The sequence below is a fragment of the Rana temporaria genome, chromosome 5 (assembly GCF_905171775.1).
Source record: "Rana temporaria chromosome 5, aRanTem1.1, whole genome shotgun sequence".
Classification (NCBI taxonomy): Eukaryota; Metazoa; Chordata; class Amphibia; order Anura; family Ranidae; genus Rana; species Rana temporaria.
This window is the reverse complement of record NC_053493.1, coordinates 399,838,216-399,853,588: the sequence shown is the minus strand read 5'-3', so window position 1 is coordinate 399,853,588 and position 15,373 is coordinate 399,838,216. Positions and strand designations below refer to the sequence as shown.

At 47.1% G+C, this 15,373-nt stretch overlaps 1 protein-coding gene across 1 annotated transcript in view; it reads left to right on the top strand.

Annotated features, from left to right (window-relative positions):
* The window catches only part of HHLA1 (HERV-H LTR-associating 1), a 74,015-nt gene that overhangs the window by 32,069 nt on the left and 26,573 nt on the right, over positions 1-15,373 (top strand). Inside the window, exons 9-10 of the mRNA XM_040352020.1 lie at positions 9,497-9,586; positions 12,456-13,238. Of these exons, the coding sequence (XP_040207954.1) occupies positions 9,497-9,586; positions 12,456-13,238 (873 nt within the window). The remainder of the gene's footprint in view (positions 1-9,496; positions 9,587-12,455; positions 13,239-15,373) is intronic.

Here is a 15,373-nt window from a genome sequence, read left to right as displayed (position 1 = left end):
ACATGATAACTACAGCGAGGCTGGCTTGTTCCCTGCACCTAATTGCTCATTCATCTCAATAAGTTCGTATTCTTTGTATTTCTCAAACCACTTCCATTTGTCAATCATGTAATCAAGCGAGCGCAGCAGAAAACAGCTCATTAAACTGCTGTAGTGAAGTAGAAGCCAATTTATTTTCATCATATTTATTGTTAACCCACAGAGGCAAGGGTGGTCTTCATGAGTTTTTAAGGGGAAACTTAAGTGTATAAGCGCATAATTGTAAAATATACCTTAATGTTTAACTTGTAGGCAAATAAAAGACACAAAGAAATGCAGCTCTATATTTATTAAAAATACATAATTAAAAGTGCTTTTAACCACTTGCCGTCCGCCCACCGCCAAATGACGGCTGAGCGGTGCGGCTCTCGTTCTTGGTGGACGTCATATGACGGCTGCCTAGAACGACCACTCTCGTGCGCCCCCGGGGCCGCGCAGCACCTCAATCGCAGCCTCGCCGTGTTGTTAGGACACGGCGCGACCCCGATCTATGTAAAGAGCCGCGGCCGTCAATCACAGCCGGTCACATGTAAACAAGGCTATGCCGGTGTGACGGTATTACAATGATTTCCCCGTCAACGTTCCCTTCTTCCCATAACGAAAATCACCCCAATATTCCACGAGGAGGAATATCCCTGGAGTCGCCCAGAAAGCCACACTGCTGGAACAACACACTTTAATGGTTTTCTTCTCAGCTTTTTATACAGTCCAAGACATTCAAGCAATAATGAAATCTCCACCCCCCCTAATCACACACTAAGGCTAATTACTAAAACATTCTAGACAGGTCGGCACCGATCGACAATCATCATGTCTAATCACTGCATATTCCTTAAACAGCATAACAACAAACCACCTTCACACCCTGAGTTTCCTAAGCAGACGTTTCGTCCCTGCATGCAGTTTGACACCTATTAACACCTCTGAGTATCAAAAGGTTTTTAGACAGCGTTATCACACAATTAAGGGCCTTTCAAAAGCTAGCCTTATTTAACATATGAACAGTATTCACAGAGAGAGATGAATCACACACATGAAACACCTGTTACCTCTAACCCACAGAATTAAATTAGCAGGGAGAATTAAACTGAGACATATAGGCAATTGCATCACAATGGCCCCCCTTTTTCTCCCTGCTCCGGCAAACCCGGTTGGACCTTCCCTGGTCCAGTAGGGTTGACGGGTTCAGAGCTTTCAGTCAGAGGTTAACTCAGTTTGGCGTAACTGACCTCCCTTGGCAACTGCTTCCGACTTAGGTATGTCACCGGGTCGTCAGATCACACGCCGGTCAGTCCAAGTCTTTGTGCGATCTGCAGAGTCACCAGAAGTCAGTGTGAAGACGGCGAATGGGTCTGTGCGCCGCCATCTAGGTGTCCCGCTATGGGAGGGGGCAGGTTATGGCTCTGAAGTGACAATCACAGGAGATTCATAAAAAGAAAAAGTTATATTTGTTGAAATGCTGTAGTACTGGTGCTCAGAGTCCGGGGGGGGGATCAGTGCCCCATAGGGTCAGCCACCCTCTGCTCCCTCCGCAGCCGCTGGTTCTCCTCTTTGAGCTTCTCCAGCTCCATCTCCAGTTCATGGAACCTGGGGGGGTCAGCCTGCTGTGACCTCAGGTGGTTGTTCTCCTCCTCCATGCGGCTTATGCACTCCTCCAGCTCTATGTACTCACGGATCAGATCCTGCTTGCTCATGTCCTGCAGGCTCTCCACGTGGTCCTTCATCATCAGGAACTGGGTGGTGGTGTAAGGGGCCACCGGTGGGCCCTTGGCGAACATCTCGGCCCGCATCTGGGACGCCCGCTGCGACTCCCTCTCCTCCAGTCGCTTCTTCTCCTCCCAGGTCAGCTTGTTATACGGCTTCCAGGACCTCTTCTTCTTGGAGGGTGGCCGGCGGTGCCTCTTTCTGCCCAGCTCCCTCCAGGGCCCCTCCGGCTCAGGGCTGGCGCCCATGACCAGCTGACAATGGTGTTCCCTGTTGTCCGTAATAACAGATTGTACCATGAGGGCTTCGTAAGGGGTGCCCAATGGTTCTTCCCGACCCAGCTCCTGGGGATCCCAAGCCGAGTCTACACAATGGGCTGCTGCTGGTGGGCGGTACCCAGGTTGAGACCAATTTGACCTGGTGTTGTCATTCATGGGGCAATTCTGCTTGAAGTGACCCAGCTGTTTGCACCGGAAGCAACGTTGTTCGTTGTCCTCCTGGCGTGGATAGCGAGGGCTAGATGTCACCGGTCTGTTAGGAGGTTGGTATCTAGCGGTTGGTGGGTGTGAGGGCACCGTTGGTCGTGGAGGTTGTTCCTGTGGTGTGACCTGGTTCGTCTTGCGAGTATCCGCATATTCATCCGCCAACTTAGCGGCCTCTGGTAGAGTCATGGGCCTGCGATCTCTCACCCAGTCTTTGACGTCCGTCTGGATGTGATTGTAAAATTGCTCCAGGAGCATTAGTTGCAAAATGTCCTCTGCGGTGGTGGCCTGGCTGCTGTTAGCCCAGTTAGAGGCCGACCGGGACAACTGGCATGCCCATTCCGCGTAAGAGTCTTTCGTGGTTTTGCGTGAGTCCCTGAACTTCTGTCGGTGGGACTCTGGGGTTACTGCATAACGAGCCAGGAGCACTTCTTTAACCCGGGCGTAGCTATGGATATCCTGATCTGGCACGGTCCGGAAAGCATCAGAAGCTTTGCCTGACAGTTTGCCTGACAATATTGCAACCCACTCTCTTCTAGCTATTCGGTGCAGGTTGCATTGTCTCTCAAAATCTGCCAGGTAGTTATCAATCTCACAGTCCTTTTCATCAAAAGCTTTAAAAGCGCTAAACGGAATCTTCCTTGTGTCTGCTGTGCTGTACTCACTGTTTGGAGAATGTGCGGCTGCTTGTTGGACTGCTGCCAGTTTTAACTGTAGCTCTGCGTCTCATATTTGTTAAGCCTCCTGTAGCTCCATCACTCTCAGCACTACATCTGCCGTTGGGTTCGGACCGAACCATGCTAGCTTCTCTCTCATTACTTTGTTGGCTGGCGATTCCTCCTCCTGAATCACTGGTGTCTCCATCTCTTGTACTGCTGGCGTTGCTGCAATCCGTCCTCCTGGTCTAGCTCCATTAATTCTGCTATGATGACCCGCTTGGTTTTGTTGCTAGCAATCCTTCCACGAACTTCCAGTAGTTCTTCCAGTGTCTGCTTGGAATCCAGGTGTAAAGGAGAGTAGAAGGGAAAATCCCGCTGCTTCCAACCAGTTGTGACGGTATTACAATGATATCCCCGTCAACGTTCCCTTCTTCCCATAACGAAAATCACCCCAATATTCCACGAGGAGGAATATCCCTGGAGTCGCCCAGAAAGCCACACATGCCAAGCTTACTGCTGGAACAACATACTTTAATTGTTTTCTTCTCAGCTTTTTATACAGTCCAAGACATTCAAGCAACAATGAAATCTCCACCCCCCCCTAATCACACACTAAGGCTAATTACTAAAACATTCTAGACAGGTCGGCACCGACCGACAATCATCATGTCTAATCACTGCATATTCCTTAAACAGCATAACAACAAACCACCTTCACACCCTGAGTTTCCTAAGCAGACGTTTCGTCCCTGCATGCAGTTTGACACCTATTAACACCTCTGAGTATCAAAAGGTTTTTAGACAGCGTTATCACACAATTAAGGGCCTTTCAAAAGCTAGCCTTATTTAACATATGAACAGTGTTCACAGAGAGAGATGAATCACACACATGAAACACCTGTTACCTCTAACCCACAGAATTAAATTAGCAGGGAGAATTAAACTGAGACATATAGGCAATTGCATCACAGCCGGTAATCGTCTCTCCTTGCCTCACACTAACAGAGTGTGAGGAGAGGAGAGACGATCAACGGCATCTCCTCACAGGGGACAGCTAGGTATGTAATCAGTGCCCTGATTACAATTAAGTGCCACCAGTGGCAGCAATGATTGCCCATCACTGCCAGCAATCAGTGCCAACCAGTGCCCATAATTGCCACCAATCTGTGCCCAAAAGTGCCAGTAAACAATGCCCAAAGGTGCCAGCAATCAGTGTCCACAAGTGATGCCAGTCAGTGCTGGCTGTTAGTGCTGCTATCAATGCTCATCACTGCTGCCCATCAATGCCACCCATCAATGCCAGTCAGTGCCACCCATCAGTGCCACCTATCCATGCTGCCTATCTTTGCCCACCAGTGCCGCCTATCTGTGCCCACCAGTGCCGACTATCTGTGTCCAGTGCCCACCAGTGCCGCCTATCAGTACTGTGATGGAAGTGAAATAAAATGAATATTTTATTCTATGCTATTTTGTGTTATGATTACTTTCCTCCTGAGCTACTCAAATGTTACATATGTATGTGTGAAAATATACCACAGTGCTGTTACTTTCCTTAAAGTGGAGGTTCACCCGAAAAGTTAATTTTTCACCTTAGATTGATGCTCATTTTGTCAAGGGCAATCGGGTAGTTTTTTTAAAATCTAAGCAGTACTTACCGTTTTAGAGAGCAATCTTCTCCGCCGCTTCCGGGTATGGGCTGCGGGACTGGGCGTTCCTATTTGATTGACAGGCTTCCGACAGGCTTCCGACGGTCGCATACATCGCGTCACGATTTTCCGAAAGTAGCCGAATGTCGGTGCGCAGGCGATGTTCGGCTTCTTTTGGCTACTCGTGACGCGATGTATGCGACCGTCGGAAGCCTGCCGGAAGACTGTCAATCAAATAGGAACGCCCAGTCCCGAAGACCATACCCAGAAGCGGCGGAGAAGATCGCTCTCTAAAACGGTAAGTACTGCTTCGATTAAAAAAAAACTACCCGATTCCCCTTGACAAAATGAGCATTAATCTAAGGTTAACAATTTTTTTCGGGTGAACTCCCGCTTTAAGAGACATTTTAGGTTTAAAGGAACCTTCAGGAAGTAATTAAGTGAAGACAGCTGTTATCCCTCCCTTGTACGCACTCCTAAACTCCCTCCTTCCGGCCCATCCCATCGAGTGAAGAAGATGGCCCCCCAAAGACTTTGAAACATGTGCCTGGACATTCCAGAATGAACATTACACGAGGCTGCATGTGCTGTGAAAAGCCCCATACCTTATATGGACTTACAAGGAGAATGTGAGCAGTGTGCAAAGATCAGACGTCACAGGGGGCGTGTAATAAGGGACTGAAATGTATAGACTGAACCAATCAAATGTGCTTGTGTGTGATGTCATGTTGTTTTTAAAGGGACCAATAAAGTGGGTTCGGTCTCTCTCTCTGCCTGGACACCGAAAGGAACAGAGCTTTCTCTCAGTTCTCTGCATACTTTCACGATTTGAGTCAAACGGCAGAAATGGGTTTCTCCTTGAGAATTGTATCAGGGGTTTCATCTACATCAAGTGCTTATCAGTACCACATATCAGTGCCACCTATCAGTGCCTGCCAATAAGTGTGGCATATTCGTGCCTCCACATCAGTGCCACCTAATCCGTGCATATAAGTGCCGCCCCATCAGTGCAGCCTATCAGTGCCCATTGGTGCCGTCTCATCAGTGCCCATCAGTGAAGGAGACAAATTACTTATTTGCAAAATTTTGGGCCAGATCCAGGTAGCGGATCGTATTTTTATGCAGGCGTAGCGTATCCTAGTAACGCTACACCGCCGCAACTTTGAGAGGCAAATGCTGTATTCACAAAGCATTTGCCTCTAAAGTTACGGCGGCGTAGCGTAATTCTCCCGGCGTAAGGGCGCGCAATTCAAATCTATGTGATGGGGGCGTGTTTTATGTTAATACGTTGTGACCCGACGTAAATGACGTTTTTTTTGCAACGGTGCATGCGCCGTCCGTGGGGGTATCCCAGTGCGCATGCTCAAAATTAAACCGGAACAAGCCAATGCTTACGACGGTGACGTCATTCTACACAAATACCTATTCGCGAACGACTTACGCAAACGACGTAACATTTTCAAAATTCGACGCGGGAACGACGGCCATACTTAACATAGGATACGCCTCATATAGCAGGGGTAAATATACGCCGGAAAAAGCCGAACGCAAACGACGTAAAAAAATGCGCCGGCCGGACGTACGTTCGTGGATCGCCGTATCTAGCTAATTTGCATACTCAACGCGGAATTCGACGGAAACGCCACCTAGCGGCCAGCGTAAAATATGCACCTACGATCCGACGGCGTACTAAGACTGTCGGATCGAGCCCAGATTCTGTCGTATCTTGTTTTGTGGATACAAAACAGAGATACAACGCGGGAACTTTGAAATTACGCGGCGTATCCATAGATACGCCGGCGTAATTCTTCTGTGGATCTGGCAATTTTTTTATTTTCAGAATTTTGGGACTTTTTTTGGGAGGAAATAAAAATCCTAGGAGTGATTAAATACCACCAAAAGAAAGTTATATTTGTGTGATGAAAATAATAAAAATTTCACATGGTTACAGTGTAGCATGACCGTGCAATTGTCAAAGTGTGACAGCGCTGAAAGCTGAAAAATGGCCTGGGTAGGATGGGGGTTTAAGTGCCCTGTATTGAGGTGGTTAAAGGCAAGCAGCATAAGAATTTGATCTAACATCAGCTCCTGCTAAATTTTGCTTAGGCTGGAAGAAGGTGAAGCAGCACAAGGAGCCCTTCAGTTGTGCTGCAGTGCCATGAAAATGCAATAGGAAGATAGAGTGATAGAGAGATGTGCTCATCAGTCTGTTGTTTTTCTTTCAATGTCCAGTTTCAGGGTGATGGTGGGGAAGGGGATTTGTAAGTGAAAGTGAAACTGCAGCAGAGAAATATCAGGTCTTCTATCCTGCTAGACTGGTCTGCAGACAGTGGCCCGGATTCAGATACGAGATACGTCGGCGTATCTCTGAGTGCGGGCCGTCGTATCTATGCGCCTTTATTCAGAGAATCAGTTACGCATAGATTTCCCTAAGATCCGACCGGCGTAAGTGTCTTAAACCGTCGTATCTTAGGCTGCATATTTACGCTGGCCGCTAGGTGGCGCTTCCGTATAGTTACGCGAGGAATATGCTAATTAGGTATTTACGGCGATTCAGAAACGTACGTCCTGCCGGCGCTTTTTTTTTACGTCGTTTGCGTTCGGCTTTTTCCGGCGTAAAGTTACCCCTGCTATATTAGGCGTAGCTAATGTTAAGTATGGACGTCGTTCCCGCGCTGAGTTTTGAACATTTTACATTGTTTGCGTAAGTGGTTCGCGATGAGGGCTTTGCGTAAGTTACGTTCACGTCGATACCAATGAGGCTTTGCGGCGTAATTTTGAGCATGCACACTGGGATTTTTTCACGAACGGCGCATGCGCCGTTCACAAAAAACGTCAAATACGAGGGGTCAAGTGAAATTTAAATAAAGCACGCCCACAACATCCTCATTTGAATTAGGCGTGCTTACGCCGCCACACATACGTTACGCCGCCGTAACTAAGGGCGCAAGTTCTTTCTGCATACGGAACTAGCGCCCAAATTTACGGCCAGCAGATAGATACACAAATCTATCTGAATCCGGCCCAGTGTCAATTTCCAGCTTTCAGCACTCTCACACTTTTAATGACAATTGCGCGGTCATGCAACACTGCACCCAAATACATTTTTTATCATTTGTTTCACAAAAATAGAGCTTTCTTCTGGTGGTATTTAATCACCCCAGCGTTATTTATTGTTTGCTAAACAAACAAAAAAAGACAGAAAATTGAAAAAAAAAAACGTTTTTAATATTTTGTTATAAAATTTAGCAAACAGGTAATTTTTCTCCTTCACTGATCGGCACTGATGAGGTGCCACTAATGAGCACTGATAGGCTGCACTAATCGGCACTGATGAGGTGACACTGATGGGCACGGATAGGCTGCACTGAAGTGCACTGATAGGTAGAACAGATAGGCACTAATAGATGGCCCTGATGGGCACCGATAGGTGGCACAAAGAGCTGGCACTGATGGGCACTGATTTACAGGCAGCACTGATGGCACTAATGGGACGGATGTCCCTCTAACAGAAGTCGGTTACTGGCTGACAGCGTGTAGAAAAAAAAGCGGGTAACCAGCTTCTGTTTACTTCCGTAATCAGCTGTCAGGGTAAAGGGCCCACTGTGATTGGCCCTTCACCCTGCTCTGTGATCAACCAAATCCGAAGAACTCAGCGATCACAGAGCGCGCCTCACGCGTGCCCCCTGTGGCGCGCTGGCGGCGTGAGAATGGGAGGACCTCGATAAACGCTCTCCCAGCATTTGAGGTCCACACTGTAGCCATATTTCAGCTATAGCGGTGATGTCAAGTGGTTAAAGGACAAGTATGGACTTAAAAAAAAACGTATCTACATACATACACCCATGCTGCAGCTAATCTACGTTGTCTCTGAGACACAGAACTGAGCAATCACATGACCGTTGACCACTCAGTTCTCAGCCTTCTCCAAGTGGAGAGCAGTGACTGTCAGTCACCATTCTCCGCTCTGCTTCTCCAGGTCTTACTGGAGTACCAGGCTGGGAAGGGGGCAGGCGTCATTGGCTCTGCCCTTAGGTACATGCTGAGAGGCGGAGCCAGCTGTCAATCAGGCAGCCAGGGAGATCCTGACAATATTGTTTGGATTCTTCCTCAGCTTGGAGAGCCTCTACCCCGTCAGCTGATAGAAGGCAATAGCCCACTATCAGCTGACTCTGGGTCACAAAAGAGCAAAAGTATGTGCACTCCTAAGACCCACAAGGAAAGTATGGCCAAAAAAAAGCTTTGGCAATAATTCTCGTTTAAGATTTTTTCTATTTTATACATGTACTATATACAGGGCCGTCTTTAATATGGTTTGGGCCCTGGGCAAACATTTTTTTTGGGCCCCCCTCCAGCTTATTTTGGGCCTGGCTGGTTCACATGTATGTGTTTTGGCGGCCCTCATTTGTGCAGGCACAGCAGCCCATTGATTTGAATGGGCTGCCATGCCTTCGTATATATATAAAAAATACATTTTTATAAAAAAAGGGGGTTGTCATCCGGGGCCCTGGGAAAATACGGGCCCCTGGGGACCTCCATACCTCTAAAAAAAAAAAAATTGTCCCTTTAATAAAAAATAAAATAAAAATATATTAAACAAATATATTTTTTTTATTTAAAAATAAATAAAGAAAGGGGGGCCTCCGGGCCCCTGGGACCTCCAGACCTCTAAAAAAAAAAATTGCCCCTTTAATAAAAAATAAAATAAAAATATATTAAAAAAATATTTTTTTTTTATTAAAAAAAAAAAAAAAAAAAGGGGGGGGGGGGGTTGCCATCTGGGGCCCTGGGGGCCTCCGGGCCCCTGGGGACCTCCAGACCCCTAAAAAATATATATATATTTTTTTTGTTTTCAAAGGGGGTTGCTTTGGGCCCCCAACAGTGACAGGGCCCTGGGCAGCTACCCCTGTTTGTCCTATGGTAAAGACGGCCCTGGCTATATAATAAAATGTTCTTTCTCATACAGATCTAGAGACAGTTCTACCAAACCTGATCACATCTGCTGAAAATGCAGAACTTATTATGAACGCTCCCACACAACTCTGGACATTACGAAGTAAGTGTAAATTAAATTTACCTCTATTGTTTAAGTATTGTTACTTTTATAAGAAAAAATAGATTAAGGAGGAATAGAAGGCAGGATCCAGTAATTACCATAAACATAATGCATGTCAATAATGTATCACGTGGATAGCACTACACATACATTATGATGTCAAGGTGAGCACCAAAACCAATGTTAGAGGAAGATATGGAGGTAGAAGAGATGGCAGAGAAGGAATGGGTGAACGTAGAGTGAAGAAAGTGGAGAGGATAAGGAAGGTTGTCAGTGTAAGAGGGATACAACAAGAAAGGAAACCATTCAGAAAGAATACAGCCATGGCCAAAAGTTTTGAAAGTGACACAAATATTAATTTTCACAGTCTGCTGCTTCAGTGGGCCGGATTCAGAAATAGATACGACGGCGTATCTCCTGATACGCCGTCGTATCTCTGAGTTCCGCCGGTCGTATCTGTGCGACTGATTCATAGAATCAGTTATGCTTAGATATCCCTAAGATCCGACAGGTGTAAGTGTCTTACACCGTCGGATCTTAGGCTGCAATTCCAGGCTGGCCGCTAGGTGGCGCTTCCATATTTTTACGCAAGGAATATGCAAATGAGGATTTACGCAGATTCAGAAACGAACGACCGCCCGGCGCTTTTTTTTTACGTCGTTTGCGTTCGGCTTTTTCCGGCGTACAGTTACCCCTGCTGTATGAAGGGTAGCTAATGTTAAGTATGGCGGTCGTTTCTGCGCCGAGTTTTGAAATTTTGCGTTGTTTGCGCAAGTCGTTTGCGAATACGGCTGGACGTAATTTACTTTCACGTCGAAAGCAATGACGTCCTTGCGACGTCATTTAGAGCAATGCACACTGGGATATTTTACGGACGGCGCATGGGCCGTTCAAATAATACGTCAAAAGCGCGGGGTCAAGTTAGATTTAAATAATACACGCCCCCGACATCCCCATTTGAATTACGCGGCCTAACGCCGCAACACATACGTTAAGCCGCCGTAACTAAGGGTGCAAGTTCTTTCTGAATAAAGAACTTGCGCGTTAGAGCGGCGTAACGTATCGGAGATACGTTACGCGTGCCGGACAGATACGCCATTGTATCTGAATCCGGCCCAGTGTGTTTAGATCTTTTTGTGATGTTAGTATGGTATACTGAAGTATATACTGTATAACAAGCATTCCATAAAGCCCTGTACACACGATCGGTCCATCCGATGAGAACGGTCTGATGGACGATTTTCATCAGTTAACCGACGAAGCAGACTGATGGTCAGGCGTGCCTACACACCATCAGTTAAAAAAATTATTGTGTCAGAACGCGGTGACGTAAAACACAACAACGTGCTGAAAAAAAAACAAAGTTAAATGCTTCCAAGCATGCGTCGACTTGATTCTGAGCATGCGTGGATTTTAAACCGATGGACGTGCCTACTAACGATCGTTTTTTTCTATCGGTTAGGAATCCATCGGTTAAATTTAAAACAAGATTGCTTTTTTTTAACCTATGGATAAATAACCGATGGGGCCCACACACGATCGGTTTGGTCCGATGAAAACGGTCCATCAGACCGTTTCCGAATGGCTCTGAACGGCGCCGATTGGCTCGGCTCCGGCGCCCCCCCCCACCTCAGGCCAAACGCGGTACTGCACACCGCTTTGGCTTGAATCCTGCACGTTTTGCAAGACAACACTCGCAAACCGAGTTAGGACTTTTTTTGAATACAGTGCTCGTATTGTGAAACGCTCGTTAACCGCGTTACTCGCAATCCGAGATTCCACTGTAATTCACAATGCTAGCATCACCACCTCAGCTCCACCTCAGATCATCAGGCATTAGATTCTCATAAGAAGCGTGGAACCTAGATCCCTCACTATGCAGTTTACAGTGGGTTTGAGCTCCAATGAGAGGCGGTAATGCAAGCAATGGGGAGCAGCTGTAAAAAACGATAAAGCTTAATGGGGGGGGGGGGCATTTTGTCATTGTCGCCATTGGCACTAGATGATCTTGCCCAATCTCTGGCCACCACATCTAAGGACTGGTAAGGTGCAATATATTACATTGGGGTAGATTCAGAAAGAATTTACGCCAGCGTATCTATTGATACGCCGCGTAAATTCAAATCTGCGCCGGCGTATCTTCTTTCTGTATTCAGAAAGCAAGATACGCCGACATTAGCCTAAGATCCGACTGGCGTAATTCACCGTCGTATCTTAGGGTGCATTCTCACGTTGGCCGCTAGGTGGTGCTTCCGTCGTTTTCGGCGTAGAGTATGCAAATTACCTAGATACGCCGATTCACAAATGTACGTGCGCCCGGCGGTAGTTTTTTACGTCGTTTGCGTAAGGCTTTTTCCGGCGTAACGTTGCTCCTGCTTCTATGAGGTGCACGCAATGTTAAGTATGGACGTCGTTCCCGCTTCGACTTTTGAATTTTTTACGTCGTTTGCGTAAGTCGTTCGAGAATAGGGCTGGACGTAATTTACGTTCACGTCGAAACCAATACGTTGTTGCAGCGTACTTGGGAGCAATGCACACTGGGATATGTACACGGACGGCGCATGCGCCGTTCGTACAAAATGTCTATCACGTCAGGTCATCATAGATTTACATAAAACACGCCCCCCTTCCACATTTGAATTACGCGCGCTTACGCCGGCCCCATTTACGCTACGCCACCGCAACTTACGGAGCAAGTGCTTTGTGAATACTGCACTTGCTCCTGTAAGTTGCGGCGGCGTAGCATAAATACGATACGCTGCGCCGCCGTGAGATCAAGCGCAGCTACCTGAATCTAGCCCCATGTGTTTTGGACTTATGTTACGCACATCTTTTATGCTTTTTATAAATATTGTGCATTTCCATTTAGCTACTTCAAGTGCTCCTTTAGAAGCTACTGGTGACCAAGTTATCACAATAAACCTCGCAGGAAATGATGAACCCATCCAGAAAGTGTTTCCTACAACACTCCCAATGAATATTCCTGGGATTTCAAAGACAGGACAAAATACATCTTTTTCTGACAATCAACAATATAATTTGGAAAGTCAAAATCAGATTCCTACCAAGCTTCCACAATTGCTACATGGATTTGCTTTAAAAGAACACAAAATTGCTCCTACTAAACTGCCTTTGTTGTTGGGAACCGTTGAACAAAAAGGCCACCCGCCTTCTGACAAAATATCCTTACTACCACAAAATGTTTTAAGAGAACACAGTATATCATTTCTGACCCATAAAACTCAAGAAGTGTCATCACATAAATTACCAGGCTGGACAACAATGGCTGCTCTTGAGATGTTGCAAAGACCACATACTGTAATGCCCTTTTGGACAGAAAAAACTCAACAAAAAATTGCTGTCTCTGTCACTGAAAGAAATATAACTTCCAATGAAGATGTCTCTGCAAAGGAAAAAGGTCCTTCACCGTGGAGCTCAACTCTGAATAGATCTCCTGAAACTCTGGCTACAGTGCATACCCCATTGAAAACAACCCCACCTAAACGTGAAATGCCTGTCATTGTAACTCCCCTAAGAGTGGACAGTGAGCTGTTTGAGAAACAAAATGAAGCTACGACAAAAAGGCTTTTGTGGTCACAGTTAACAAATGGGAAGAAGAAACATGTTCCTTCAGTGCCTATAACCTTTGTGGGTAAGCAGTGTTTAATTTCATCAAAATCAAACGGGAAGGGTTAAAATGTCTTCAGGTTCCTATTGCAATATGGGAAGGTTCCCCAATGTGTTTTTTTTAGCAGCAGAGTTTAAATGGGTTGTAAAGGAAAAAGTTTTTCCATCTTAATGCATTCTATGCATTAAAGCGGAGGTTCACCCTAAAACAATTATATTCCATTCCGCGGGGAATAGGCGTTCCTATGAAGAGGCGTAGATAATTGACGTGCGGATAAGGCGCGTCACGCGTTCCGAAAATAGCCGAACTGGGACTCGGCTATATACGGCGCCTGCGCAGTCAGCTCTACACGGCTCCTAGTCTGTGCGCTGGCGCCGTATAGCGCCGTATAGAGCCGAGTCCCAGTCCGGATATTTTCGGAACGCGTGACACGCCTTATCCGCACGTCAATCATCTACGCCTCTTCATAGGAATGCCTATTCCCCGCGGGAGTGAGAAAAGAAAAAGAACTATAAAACGGTACGTACAGCGAAAAAAAAAAATACCAGCATACTGTAGCTGTCGGAAGTATGCTGCATGTAATGGTATATTGATGTTTTTTAGGGTGAACCTCCGCTTTAAGGTGAAAAAACTTCCAGCCCCCCATTATACTTACCTGACCCCTCGAAAGTCCCGCGCTCGGTCCCGTCATCCTCTTCGCCACTCAGCCTGGCTGTTGATTGGCTAGAGCGGATGGATTAAAAGCAGCACAGCCATTGGCTGGTGCTGCTGTCAATCATATCCAATGATGCGGCGCGCCGAAGAGCGGGGCCGAGTGATACAGTGAGTGGCTATGGCCAAAATTGGATATAAGTGGCAAAAAAGACATGGTATGTAGTTATCAGAGATAGGGGTATTTGAGAAAAATCTCTTTGGCCAGAGTTCTTCCAAAAGCCTCCAAGAGGTTCCATATGCTCCCCGACCATTCGGCACCCCGGTGTGGCTTGCAAGGAGTCACGCTATAGGAAAGACCCCCTAGGGCAGTGGTTCTCAACCTGGGGGTCGGGACCCCCTCGGGGGTCAAATGATGATTTGCCAGGGGTCACCAGATCCTGGGCTGTTCCTGAAGCCCACACCACTCTCCCAGCCTTTTTGCGGCTGCTCAGCAGGGCTGTCTCTGGAGCCGGTGGCCTTCCAGCTGGGCTGTTCCTGGAGCACACGGCCACCCACTCAGCCTCTTTGCAGCCACCCATTCAGTTCACAGCATGGCTGGGGGGCAGAGACTAGAGGTCTGCTGATTGGTGAGGATTGTGAGGTGGGAGAGGCTGGAGGAGACCCTATCTCCTGATTTCAGCATAGGTGTCACTGCTACGAGACACCACAAAGTCATAGACACAGTGGGTAACACTGCCTGTGATTAGAGTTGCCATTAAAAGTCCCCACTACAGTTCTCAGATCAGCAGATGACCTTCATCAAGAGCACCTAAGTTGGCTGATCAGAACTCCCCCCAGCACTGCAACTCATCCCATTCCCCCTCCACCAAGGAGTAAGAAAAGGAATTAAAATAGAGAATACATGGAAGGGAGAGGAAAAGAGGGGGAGGAAGAAAGAAAAAGGGAGAGAAAGAATAAGGCCCCGTACACACCAGCGGATCTGTCCGATGTAAACGGTCCGCGGACCGTTTTCATCGGACATGTCCGCTGCTGGATTTTGGTCTGATGGCTGTACACACCATCAGACCAAAATCCCAGCGGAAAACAAACGCGGTGACGTGTCGCGACGTGGCCTCGCCGTGGAAGGTCAATGCTTTCACGCATGCGTCGAATCACTTCGACGCATGCGAGGGATGGCGGCCGATTGGACGTGTCTGGTGAGTCTGTACAGACGACCGAAGACGACCGACGGACAGGCTTCCAGCGGACATGTTTCTTAGCATGCTAAGAAATATTTGTCCGCTGGAAAAAAGTCCGCTCGGCCGGGAATCCGGTCCGGTCGGCTGTACACACGACCAAACGTGTCTGCTGAAACTGGTCAGCGGACCAATTTCAGAAGACATGTTCGGTCGTGTGTACGAGGCCTAAGAGAAAAAACAAGAAAGACAGCTAGAGAGAGGGGTGGAGGAAAAACAAGAAATTAGGATAGAGAGAGATAAAAGGGAAAAAGAGGAGAACAAAGAGAA